The sequence below is a fragment of the Coturnix japonica genome, chromosome 1 (genome assembly GCF_001577835.2).
Source record: "Coturnix japonica isolate 7356 chromosome 1, Coturnix japonica 2.1, whole genome shotgun sequence".
NCBI classification, from domain to species: domain Eukaryota; kingdom Metazoa; phylum Chordata; class Aves; order Galliformes; family Phasianidae; genus Coturnix; species Coturnix japonica.
In genome coordinates, this window is record NC_029516.1 from 167,937,885 (window position 1) to 167,951,274 (window position 13,390).

The window sequence follows — 13,390 nt, forward strand, 5'->3', positions numbered from 1 at the left end:
GCAGCTCAGCCTTAGTGCTCTTCCTCTTTATTTAAACCACTTCTTGCTATACATAGGAGTAAAGTCACGGAGCTTGCTTAAAAAAGGATATTGTGATGCTTTTTATTTATACTGTTTGTGACATTCATACCAGATTAGCCCAGAGTACTCTGTAGTGGAATAATATTCCATGAGGTGCAAGTTTTGCAGAGGGAGGTAATATCTTTTATTAGATCAGCTGAAATAGCCAGAAAAAAAAACTGTCAGGCCTTCAGGCATGCAAAACCTTCAGCAGGTTTGATGAAGAGGCAGAAAAGTGCAAGCAAACAGCAGGGAATACAGTAATATTTCCTCTTATTTTTATGGGTTTTTTTTGTTTTTTTTTTTAGGGGGGTGGGGGGGGGGAAGGAAGGGTAGGGGTTGAGAAATATGAGCAGGACTTGGTAAATAAATAGCAGATGCCCTCCTTCACCCCGTAGTTTTTTAGAAGCTGATTTACTGTTTCCATGAGAAATATTATTTGTTTTTCCAAAAATTCAGCTTGCCAAAAACACCGTCTCGAGGCCAAAAATATCACTTGTAAAGGCTGTCCCCACTGCCTGTTAGGATTTGTATGTCTCCAGCTTTCCGTATCTTCTGTTGGCTGAGTTCCTGATTTCACAGAATCATAGAATTATTTGAGTTGGAAGGGACCTTTAAAGGCCATTTAGTCCAACTCCCCTGCAACAAACAGGGACACCTACAGCTCCATCAGGGTGCTGTAGGATGTATTTGCAATAATGTGCTGTGACCTCTCCTGGAGGGGAAGGCACTTGCATCATGGCAGATTCAGTTTAGGTTGGCAACTCTTAAGTGGGGAAAGAGAGACACGAGTGAACTCTACTGTCATTGTGATTTGCATGAAATACTAAATGTTATTTATATGACTATGGGTATAATTCCTTTTCCTTCCAGCATTTAGATATGTAGATATATAGATATTCACCGTTTGTTTGCTTTTTTTTCTCTGTCTTAAAATCTCATGATGTTATTTTTAGGAAAGTTTGGATTCAAAATGTTTGACCATCTAGAGAGAGTAAAATTCAGACATAGCTTTATGCAAAGCATTGTTGTGTGCCTGGTAATTTGAGAGAAGCCTATATGGTGGACACTGTTGATAAACTGTTTGGATCTGTGACTTATTTTCAAGCTATAACATTTAAGTGTTGCTGCACTAAATGCTGTGGTCATGGGGATGGGAGAAAGCGTGAGAAAAGGGGTATGAATGCAAATAGTTACGTTGCTGTTTGTTCGAGAACCGGGGGCTCAGGAAGGGAGTTTACAGAGGGCTGTGGGCCCATTTTTGAGCACTGAAAGAGGGATTTGGGCTTGAGGAAGAGTTCCAGCAGTCTTTGCCTGGTTGAGGTTTGCTGAAATGGCTGCTGTGACAATTAGCACACAGTTAGCGCACCTAGATCCTCTGAGAAGCCTCTTGTAAGAGCAAATGAAATAAACCAGTGGGCAATTTGTGCTCTTCGTTGCAAGAAACAGTTTTAAATTCCATCCCTTCACATAAACTTAACATATTCCCTTACTCACTGTGGGCACTGTAAGTGCTGTTTCCTCAAGGAAGATGCCAGACACCCACGTGGTTTTGGAGATGAAGCTGAGATGCTTTGCTGTGCTCTGCTAAGTGGCTGCTGGCAGCCTTGACAGCACAGGGCTTTCCCTTGAGGATTTCACTCGCGCTGTGTGAATATCTCTGCAGCTCAGCTGTAACAGGTTTAAAAACAGAAAAATCTATAATTAAAGGAACAAATTTTTATAATTTCTTTTTTGTTTTTAATGTTTGCATTTATTTATTTATTTATTTATGTGACGAGCTGAAGGGATTATGCTAATTGTGCCCTGTTATTAACAAGCATGGCAAATGGAGTTTTTTCTCTGTGCGGCTTCCAAATAAAGTAGCATTCTGTTAATCCAAAAACTAGTATAACAGTAATTTAAAAGCCTCACATATCTCTCAAGGCAAATGTACCACCATTTCTGCATGCAGAGGGCTTTATTACAGAAAATGAAGAAACGCCTTGGAATTCCTTGGCAGAGGATGTGGAAGGGATGAAGAGGTTTAGATGGACAATTGGACAAGTACTTCAAAGAGAATCCAAGGGCTTAATAGAAAAATCATGTAAAGCTTAGCTTTTTAAAGGCATATCCTCTGTAGCTTGGCAGTGCTGTATAGTACTGAAGTAATTGTACAGTTGGAGAGTAGCTCATTTCAGTGATAAAATTCTGTGTAGATTTTTAAAGGTTGGGCTTTCTCTAGTTTCTGTATCAGATTACAGATTACAAAGAGAGAATTCAGCTGAGCCTCCCTGCCTGTAAGTACTTTGAGAGTCTTTTTCTTTGGTGAGTATAAGGGTATTTTACATCAAGTATCATGACTTACAGATAAAGAGAGGTAGAGCTATTGCCTCATCATTTCTTGTGGCACATTGTGAAAGACCAAAGTGCATCACTAATGAAGAAAGAGCTAGTTGAGCCTCCCTGCGTTGAGTCACGGAGTTCAGACAGGAGGGAACAGCCCTTCACAGCCAAAGGGAGCAATTGTAGGACTCACTGCTATAAAATTCAATGCAAATAACATTTCTCTCATAGCATGTATTTATAATGATATTTTGAGGTTAAAGCTACGTTCTACTGTGTTGTGGAATAAACTCTTAATCCTGTGGAGGAAATACTCTTCAAGTATGGCACATTTGAGAAAAAAATAAATCTCTTCATTAGGACAGTGGTTTTGAACTTTAGAGGTCTAACAAATCCCCGGCTCTGCTAGTGGGCTGCTGTATAACTCACAGGATTTCTGACAGCATTGAGCTCTAAAACTGTTTAACGTGACATTTGCTTTACTTCAGAAATTCTGACCATTAATAAGTCACAGGTCAGAGTAAAATATTGGACGTTTTGGTTTTATCCGATCTTGTTACTCATCATATTTTTATAGCCCTTCACACTGGCAAAGGCATCTCCCTAAATCCTTTTTTTTTTAAAGCACCGAGGAAGTTCTTATGACAGTATTTCCAAATTTACAGACCTTGAGAACAAGACAGATTAGTGGGTCTCAAATCTTTTCTAATGCCGTTGGCAGTTTTAAGAAAGCTGACCTAATTATTTTTTTTATAGCTCCAAGGCACTGAGGAGTTGTCCATAACTCAGAAGGTTCCAGACTAATCAGCATTTTGCAAAACAAGAGGCAGATGTTTTTAGGTAGAAATTATAGAGTTTACAGATGTCCATGTAGTGAAAGATGGAGCTGAGATTTGTGTCTCCAGTGACAGCAGAAACCCAAGGTTAATTACAGAAACATGTCTGCTAAATTTTCAAAGGTATAATTATATAGAGAGATCTTTCGGTAGGCAAATAGATTTCTGGACTGCAGTGTTCTGTGCTTTACAACTGATAACACTATTTAGTTTTTCCAGTTCCATTTCTATAGTATGAGGGTGGCAGAACACTGGAATGAGCTTCTTGGAGAAGTGGAAGAAGTCCTATACCTTTCAGTTCAAGAGACATTTAGATAATACACTTGAAGTTTTGGTTAGCTTTGAAGAGGTCAGGCAGTTGGACTCGATGATTTCTGGAGGTCCCTTCCACCAGAGCTATTCTATCTTCATTTTTTGACATCCCCCTATCTCCTCTATCTTCCACCTTTGTCTGTCTTGGAAGATGTTGTGATTTGTTGGTTGTTTGCTTTCCTTTGTTTGTTTGTTATTGTAATTTGAAAAGCATTCCCTTCGTGTGCTTTAGGCTTCTGATATACTGTTGTAGAAGCATCAAGCGTATGTCTCGTCTCTCACCACCTCCCTCATTCCATTGCTGGATTGTCCTTAAAGACAGTGGTGTCATTTGTACCAATTTGACTTTCAAGCTGTGTGCTCATGTGTAATGGAGGATATCATAGTCTTGAAGGGTGAATCCTGTACATAATGATGCTGTGCAGAAATTAATCCTAAAGAGTTCTGTTCAGTGTGCCCTTCCTCTTAAGATTTATAGGACGTACTGGAATAAGTTATAAGTTATATGTGAGATGAGGTGGAATACTACCATATAAGCATACGTGTTGCCATGGAAAAATGGATAAATTCATATGGTGAAAAGAAAACACGTCTGCCTGGGAAATTTGCCATAGGGCAGGAAAAGAAAAAAAAAAATAGAGTTGACTTTAACTAAAACATGATCCAGTAGGAGGGCTGTTTAAGCCAATTTCAGATGCTTTGGCTGCTTTCACTCCCAATACTGGCCAGCAGTGTCGCATTGCTATTTGAAATATTCTCAAGATGGCAGCTTGCTGAACTGAGTTATGGAATGCAGCCACCAGGCCTAGGCCAAGGAGAAAGGGTAGAACCCTAAGAAGTCAGAGAATGGAGGCTGGTGATGGAATATGGCTCCCAGCCTGGATGCAGGCAGAACACTGGTGTGAGACATGTCTGCACCCTACTTGAGATGAGTTTTGTCTCTCCCAAATTACAGGCTCTTGCAACATTTGCTAGGCCAGCCTGCCATGCTTAAATGTACTGTAATGTTGCACAATATTGAACTGAGATAGTTTCTCCCAGTGTTCTCCATTGCTTTCTCACCTGGCTGTACATGATAAAAACAAATAGATTAGGATCCAAGAAGACATTTTACTAATCAAATTCTTCATTGTGGTGGCTTAAACCATGTACTGATGGTCAAAACACTCTAGTCACGGAGGGAGGTCCTCTTATTCAGTGTTTGTCATTGAAAACTTCCTCTCACTCCTCCACCAGACACATACAAAGGCTGCTGTTGTTCATAGGAAGCCTATTTATAAAGAGCTCCTGGAGTGGCACCAGTGGTATGCAGCATATTGCCATGTGTCAAGGGACTGGTGATAAAAAAATCTTTGCCTCTTCTTGAAAGTTCATAAAGAAGTAAATAACAACAGTGGGAAGGTTTTTGTGAAGACAGTGAGCAGGATCTTCTTTGACAAACGCCCAATGAATTTCGCTTCCATCTTTACGTCATTATATTTATCGTTGTTGGCCACATCCTGTCTCTTTCCCAGGCGGGTACAGGGACCGCTAAGAGCTACCTTTGAAGATGTGGTAAGAGTTTTATGGGTACAAGTGCTTCAAAAGTTGAATTTGAAGAGATGTGGAAGTGAAGGTAGCAAGTATTAATCCTTGTTTCTTCATTGCTGCCATTTTCTTTGAGATATTTGCAAAAATTCATTTAAATGGTTACTCAGCAGAATTGTATCCAAGTTGATCTATTTTAGCTGTGATTACATAATAATACATAAAAGTTAATGCTGAGAAAACTATCACATGCTAAACTGAAAGAAGTGGGAGATTACTCCTTTTTGGAGCTGGAAGAGTCATCTAAATTGATTCTCTATCCCCTGATATCCTTAGCTGTAAACAGTATTTTGCAGGATGTTTTGAGATACCTAGGGATACAGAGAAAGGATGGTCTACATTTGTTGGAAGTTCACTTCCCAGAATCAGAATGGTATATGGAAAAGATGCTAGTTTAGAGAAACATGTAGCACAGCTACTACACACAACACAGGCTAGAAACAGTAGTGGCTCAGCAGGTGGTAGCGGCTTAAACTCTGTAGCTGGATCCTTTAAGTTATATAGATGTTGCAGGAAAAGCAGGAGGTGCCAAGGTGGGAAGTGTATCAGCAGCATCCCACAGTATCTGTGCTACTGGAGGAGTAGTTAAATAAAAGTTGCAGAGCATGAGAAGAAGCAGAGCATGCCCATGCAATGGAGAGCTGAGAACTGTGCTAAAGGAGTTTGACGTGTGTTTCTTCTTCTTTCTATCAAGAGAATTTGAGGAAGCTCCCATCTGCAGCAAACTGAGAAATTGATACTGGTAGAAGCTTGTACGGATCCCACTTCTCTTTTACATCGAGCTACGCATAGAACATCAAGTAAGGGCAGCTACCCAAAGCAGCTGCCCCCACACCTATTGGTCAGAGAAGCCAAGTTAGAAAAACTTAGCTACTGTAAATGACCCCATGGTTTTGAAATAGACAGTTGTGGTTTAACCTGACAGGTGACTGAGTGCCACCCAGCAGTTTGCTGCCTCTACCCCCTTCCAAGTGAGGTGAAGGAGAGAATTGAAAGAAAAAAGAAATCGAACTTGTGGGTTGAGAGAAAACTATTTACTACAATAGAGAAAAGGATAATGGTTAGGACTATGTGTGTGTATATATGTGTGTGTGTGTGAGTGTGTATAACATGTATATAACAAATGATGCACAAACAGTTGCTTACTACCCCACGACTGATGCCCAGCTAACCCCCCCAAGCAGCAGAAAGGAGTGAGATGAACTCCCATGCACTTCAAAACTTCTTCCTCATGATATCTTATGGTATGGAATGTCCCTTTGGCCTGTTTAAGTCAGCTGTCCTAATTCTCCCTTCCAGGTCCTTGGGCCATTTGCTATCAGTAATCTGGGCTCTGTACAATGCTGTTTAGCAGCAGCTATAACCACCAATATGTTATCAGCATGGTTTTTCTCCTAGAACCAAAATGTAGCCTCATACCAAACTCTAAAATAAAACAATTCTGTCCCAGCTGAAACTGAGGCAATAGTAATGAGCAAAGAGCAATGCACTCTTTCAGCCTTCCTTAGAAATGTGAGTAAGTTTTACCCAAGGACTTATATATTGATCTAATTTAGATGAATTAATTTGCATTCATTTAGACTACTATGTTCTTTGAGTGCTTGGTGAATTATTATTTGTTCCTCCTCTGTGTTTAGACTGATCTCCTCAAGTCAGGGACAATTTCTTGCTATGTGCAATACCCAAAAGTCCCATATGCAGACCTCAGAAACTTTATAGAGTACTATTGGAGTTCAGCATTATATGGAAACAAAAACATTTTAAAATACCAGTAAAGGAGCTTACAGGAAAGAGTGATTTCTAGTCTTAGGAGTCTTGTCTATGTGGATATATAGAGTTTCTTCACTACAAACCTAGCCTGGCCCTTTGCTAATAATCAGTGCTGGAGAAGGGAGTTCACTTATCCTACTGCTTGCTTACTGGTTGCCTGAACATAAAACGCAGAGTCACAGTCTGGGTTTGTTGTTTTTTTCCTTTGTCCTGACAGAGAGATTTCGGGATTTACTGCTTCTACATTCAAATCAAGATGCAGAGATTCTGCCCATCTTTCAGCAAAGGCGCTATCCCAAGTAAGTAACGCTGTCTTCTTGTGAGAGATATAATCCTTATCTATTTGAAGCCAAGGAGGGTGAAGCATTTATAGCACTGTGCATGCTTTTGGTGTGAAGTCCTAGGGCAGAACTGTTACGGAGCCACACTTGCACAGAGATTTTCAGTCTTTCAACAGTGTCAGAAAGAAGCAGACATGCTCAGCAAGCATGCCCAGCTGTCAGGGGGAGGTGGTGGCAGAGTGCAGACATTAAGCTGCCTGGATCAGTCTAGTGGAGCTTTGTTTTGCTTGGCACTGTGTGTTGACATAGGCAGATGTTTTGTCAAGCTAATCCCCACTCCTCTCTTGTGGGATTCCATCATTTGCAATGACAGATTCCCTTGGATTTTAACAGGCTCCCCTCAGGAAGACTACAAGCTCTAGAAAATACTTTTTTGCTGCCATTTTTTTGTGGATGTACATGCAGACAAAACAAAAGAGCAGTGTTGTGTGTTTTTTCATGGTGTAGTTGTATTGACTTCATCTCTTTCTCTTATATGACATATACAAATGAAACAATAAGCATTGCTTGTTGTATTATTTTAAAGAAACTGAATTTCAGTGAAGTCTTGGAAAAAGGCAGTGAGGGGGAAGGAAGAAGAAGAGATAGTCCTCCTATTAATTGCGGACACAGTGAGACATGGAGGGAATGTGTGGGATGAATGGAGGGAGGAAAGGGAAATATAAATTCCTGGAGACAAGCCAGCAACAATGATGGTAGTCAGCAAAGTTATTCATTTTAATCATCATTATTTTAATCATTAACTGGTTCCTGTAATATGTAAGAAGCCAGTGGAGCTACTTGCTAAATACAGCTCTGAAAATCTTACGACTGTTTTTAAAGCATGCAGCAGGTAGAGGAGCTGAGTGCTGAGAGCTGGTCACCTCTTCACTGTAAATACTTGAAAATAAAAGCAGTTGGGTGAATCCTTATCTCCCAAACAGTGAAACTTTTGCATTTACTTCAAGGGTGAAAGGTTTCTACCCCTGATTCTATTGTTTGCGTCACGTATTGTTATTGTTTTACTGGACTATCGTAGAGGTACAATATATGAGACTCTGGGAGATACCTTAAGTTGTCTGACTGCTCTGCTTGTTTCATTAGGACTTCCATGTATTATTACTTTGGTCTTTCACCCGTAGGAGCACTACAATAGTAATTTTTCCACAGTAGCAAAAAGCTTTATTTAGCTTAGCTGTTTTTTCTCGTGGTGTGGATACCATCAGACTGGCCTGAGAAGGAAGTTTATCCTCCTTACCTCTGTACAAATCATTCATAAACTACCTGACTTTCCATTTTTATATGCAGCTTATTGCTAATATTGTTGGCAGCACAGTATCATCATCACCAAATGCATTATCAAATCTGTAGGGGAATGAGTATCTGTTCTTTTCTGCTCAGTCCAAGTTACAACTCTTTCAAGATCATACATGGGGATATTTGAACTTACAGTGGCCCTGTAAATGAAATGATAAATGTTTTCAGCCACGTTACTTGGGAAATTGAGTGATTTCCATTATGCAAAAAATCAGTCAAGCTTTGGCACTTGATTGAAAGAAAATTTTGTATATGTTGTTACAAACAATAGATTCCTTCTTATAGCATCATTAATCTTTGTATATTTGCTTGCTTACAGAAATTCATTGTTTATTATACTTCATTTACAAGTTAGTTGAATGCTGTTGACATGTCCTAATTTCCCTGGGGGTTCTTTTTCAGGTGAAATCCTTGCATTCAGCAAGGTAGAAAACATGCTCATCTTCATGATGTATTCTGTCTTATTCCCATTTCAATTTTTCACTTTCATGTGCTCATTTTCATTAAAAGATCTGTCAACAGAAATCAAGATAATAAACAGACAGATCTCATAGATGAGTGTTCCTTCATTGACTTCAGCTAAGCAGTAATCATTTGTACTATGTAAGGATCTGAGCAGTAAGGTCATTTTAATGTGACCTTATTGTGGAGCACAGGCTGAAACTTGTAATGCTTAAGAACGACCTACAGATACGGAAGGTTAAAAACTGAAGAGCAATTAGAATGAAGGTTTAGATGAATAGCCTGAATGAGCGAGGTTTAGTAGTTAGAATGAGCAAACATTTGCACATATTTGAGAGACATGTACCCAAAAGAAGGAGGTGGGAAAAGAAGATGATCAGTATCACCCAGGATATTCAGAGCAATAGTAGAAATATTAAAGGCAAAATGAGCAAACCGTAAGGATTCATCAGTTCTGTAAGGTGTAGAAAGCTTGGTCTTCTGGGCTGAATTATGTTCTGGTTTTATTAAGATCTGAACTCCATCTCATGAAGTAGCATGTTATCTTTGAGTACGTGTTTGTTCTCAGACATGTCTGTGCACTGGAATATCTGCAAGTAGATTTCTAGCATATTGTTTTGAATTTTTTGGGTAAACATGTCAAAGAGTTATACTTTGCAGACTTAGTTGACGCAGGAAGAAATGTCAGATCTTTTGATGACCCTTGTGTTTGTCTGATTTATTCTGCTGTTGATGACTAAATGAAATATCTGGTCTGACACGTCAGGCAGGTTATAGAGGAGCCAGAGCTCATGGAGATTCAGGCTTGTAAAGCCACTTTGCTCATCTCAGTGCTTCCTTGGCTTAGCTGTTCATGTCCGCAACTAGCATGGAAACTTGAGCACTTGTTATCAGTGCAGCCCATGATTTTAGATGAAGCACTGCACCAGTGCTGGCTTTTCATATTGAGTTTGCATAGTGGGTGTTGAACATCATCTTGTGCTTCTTTCACATGACAGTGCAACTGTGTCTTGGGAAAACTGCAGTTATTAGGGAAGAGTTATGAAAGTATGTTCTCGCATAAATGCGGTAGGGTTTCATAATGAAACATACTGTACTACAGTATTACTGCAACTACAGGTTACTGAACTTGGGGGAGAAGTCCAGTCCAGGTAAATCTTATCCATACCTCAAATGAGCTTCAGAAGATGAAACTGGACATTACCGGACCCCCCCCCCATCCAGCTCATCAGGAAACTGCCCATCCACAGTAAAATGTTTGGTGGGGAAAATCTGTTTCCTAGTTGACGTGAAACCATTGCCCTGTCTGTAGGAATTCACATTCCGAACACTAAGAATAAACCTGCAGCTGTGGGCAGGCAGGGGCTGATATCAGCCTCCAAATGGTACCACCTGGGGAGAGCCTCAGTTGGTAAGTTAACAGGGCAGGATTGAGGCCAACACTGCCCAAAACTTCCAGTCATCTTCTACTATTTAAAAGGAGATTATGAAACAAGAGGAAATTTAACTTTCTACACATGTAGGTAGTGACAGGACAACTGGGATTATCCCTTCCCCCCCAAAGTAACATGAAATTGGTTGAAAGGCTGCAGACAGAGGGTGGTGGCTAATGGTTCTATGTCCAGGCGAAGGTCAGTAATGAGCGTTGTTCCCCAGGGGTCAGTCTTGGGTCTGGGGCTCTTTAACATGTTTGTCATTGACAATGGTGACAGAATTGAGTGCACCCTCAGCAAGTTTGCTGGTGGCACCAAGCTGAGTGGTGTGGTTGACAAGGTGGAAGGAAGGGATGCCATTTAGAGGGATCTCAGCAGACTTGAAAGATGGGCCTGAATGAATCTAATGGGGTTCAACACAGCAACACAACGAAGTGCAAGGTTTTTGCATTTGGGCTGGAGGAATCCCAGAGTGGGAGGAGCAGTCCTTGAAAGTAGCCCTGCAGAGAAAGACCTGGAGGTCCTGATGCATCAAAAGCTTAACATGAGACAGCAGTGCTCTCTTGAAGCTCAGAAAGCAGATGGTATCCTGGTCTCCATCAGAAGAGGGGCGGCCATCAGAGACAGGGAGGTGATTGTCCCTCTCTACTCTGCTCTTGTGTGGCCCCATCTGGAGTGCTGCGTCCTGGCCTGGGATCCCCAGTACAGGAATTCTGTGACATTAAAACGGGAAAAATCATAAACTGTTAGATTCACTTGTTTCAGTTGCTTCACACATGCATAGCATAAATTTCTTTATCATCAGTTTCCAATCTGCCATTTCATTGTACCGTTGTCTGCCAAACAAGGAAGCTCTACAGGAAGTGACACCTCCCTATGAGTGGTTAGAGGTTATTTAAAAACATTATCATATAGATAAAACTTTGTTGCAGGGTGAAGTTCTCTAATAACTTATGTTCTCTTTTTAAAACTTTTCCGTTTTGTTTTTTTTTTTCCTTTTTTTTAGGAATGTAGACAGGAATTAAGTATTTTTGTTTCTTTAATGCTCATATGCAGACATAGCAGTACTTCTTTATAGTTAATTGAAAAGTGACTGAAGCCAAACACTGTATTATTATTTAACTAAATAACAAGATGCTGAACTTCGGAGAAAAAAGAATAAACTTGGAACCTAGAAGGTATAATAACGTAAAAGAATATTTGAAATATATTTAATTTCCACATGTCATAAACTTATAAGCCTTTCTTTGCCATGTACTCTTCATAAATTAAGGTAGACTTGGTGTATGTGTACCAAAATACTGGTCATTTTCATGGCACAAAAAAATCCAGAAAATCCCAAACCCATACCTTTATATATATGTAGGCTCAAATATATATCTTTGAAGGTCGTCTCTGTTGAGGTGTTGACATTTTTAGCTCAGACAAAGCCAAATGATGTTATTCAATTCTCATCATGGAGCAGTCTAGACAAATAGGCGGCTGAAACTTAGTGCCCTAAACTGTTGTGCCATCTGGCTCCCAACTGCTATTCATTTTAATGATAATGGATCTGTAATGGGTTCATGCCAATTTACTACATCTTGAGATCGGAGCCAAGAAGCTTCAAATATTTCATAAATAATACCCCAGAAATAAATGTTTCATCTTATTTGTAATTGTCTTAAGAATGTTTTTCCTTTTAGAGATAAAAGTAATTTGTGGCTAACCAGAAAAAGCAATGAGTCCTGGCGTGTGGCTCCTGGAACTTACAGTGCATAAACATCACATCTGTGGAGGTTCCCCCTGCATCCCAGATTTACTACACAGGAGTAGCAAGCAGGTTCGTGTCCTAGAAATCCAGTTCATTTCACATTAGAAGCAAAGGCAACACCAGTTTCCTTGGTGTTGAGCAAGGGGTAACAGTATGACTTAACATCTTTTGTCACTCACTCTTCAATATAAGACAAGGAGTTTTATAATTTTAAAAAGAAGAGTCAAATTTTTACAGTGATTTTCTAAAATTGGGTTTCTGTGAAGTGCTTTACAAAAGCTGTTCTCTATTGTTACAGAAATAGAAATACACCAGGAATAGAAATCAGGTCTTCTGCTGTCTTTTCAGGTTTGTGCAGTTGGCTCTTTCATATAAAATAGCATCCATCCTGTTTCCTGCTACAAGAACACGTGGTCTGTTTATATTGCTGAAATCACATGGGAAGATACCAAGTGAAAGAGCTTTTCAGTAGTGCCCACACAAGCAGTACAGTGCTTTATGTACTGTACTAAGTGCTCCAAGCGTGAAGATTTCTGTTTTTGAAGTGTTCCAAGATTTATTGCAAAATGTGGGCTGGAAGTTCACTATCTCACAGCTGCACTGAGCCCTCAGTTAGTCTGAGTCTCAGGGAACTCAGAGCATTTAGATTCATTAGGTGATTAGAAAAAGGTACCTGCTGAAGGAATCAGCAGTGGCACTTAAATAAGCTCAACGTGTTTATAGAGAATAATGTTTTGGGGTGTTTTTTAGTAGTTGGTGGAGGTTTTTTTGGCTCTTAAGCTTTCATCCATTTTCCTTTTTTTTTTTTACATTGGCCTTTCAGCAGTATCATGTTATCCTGTATAGTTTGCTATGCAGCGCAGAGTTGAATTGCATGAACATAAAATCTCCACTGTAAGAAAAATGACATTTCATTGTAATTTGGGATTTTTACCAAATGGCACAAGCAACAGTGACAGCAGGATAAAGTCTGATAGCTGTTTATAAAAACAACAGTCATGTTGTAGGAGTAATCATGTTAATAAAAATGCAAATATTGGCTTGGTTTTCTTGAAACCATAAGGAAAATGGAAAGAAGGAGGACTGTAATTTGTTCTGTACGTTTGAGCTATGAGCCTACTAATAGATATGTGGACATATCCACATAATATCAAGCAAGGAAACTTGATACCTTACAATATTTATAATGGTACATTAAATTCAAATATGGGTCAT

The 13,390-nt window shown here is 39.7% G+C and overlaps 1 protein-coding gene across 3 annotated transcripts in view; it reads left to right on the forward strand.

The window, feature by feature from the left end:
* Positions 1–13,390, forward strand: part of NOX4 (NADPH oxidase 4) — a 104,282-nt gene that overhangs the window by 52,078 nt on the left and 38,814 nt on the right. For all 3 annotated transcript variants that reach the window (XM_015852361.1, XM_015852360.1, XM_015852362.2), the window contains one exon: positions 7,108–7,189. In XM_015852361.1, coding sequence (XP_015707847.1) covers positions 7,108–7,189 — 82 coding nt within the window. The remainder of the gene's footprint in view (positions 1–7,107; positions 7,190–13,390) is intronic.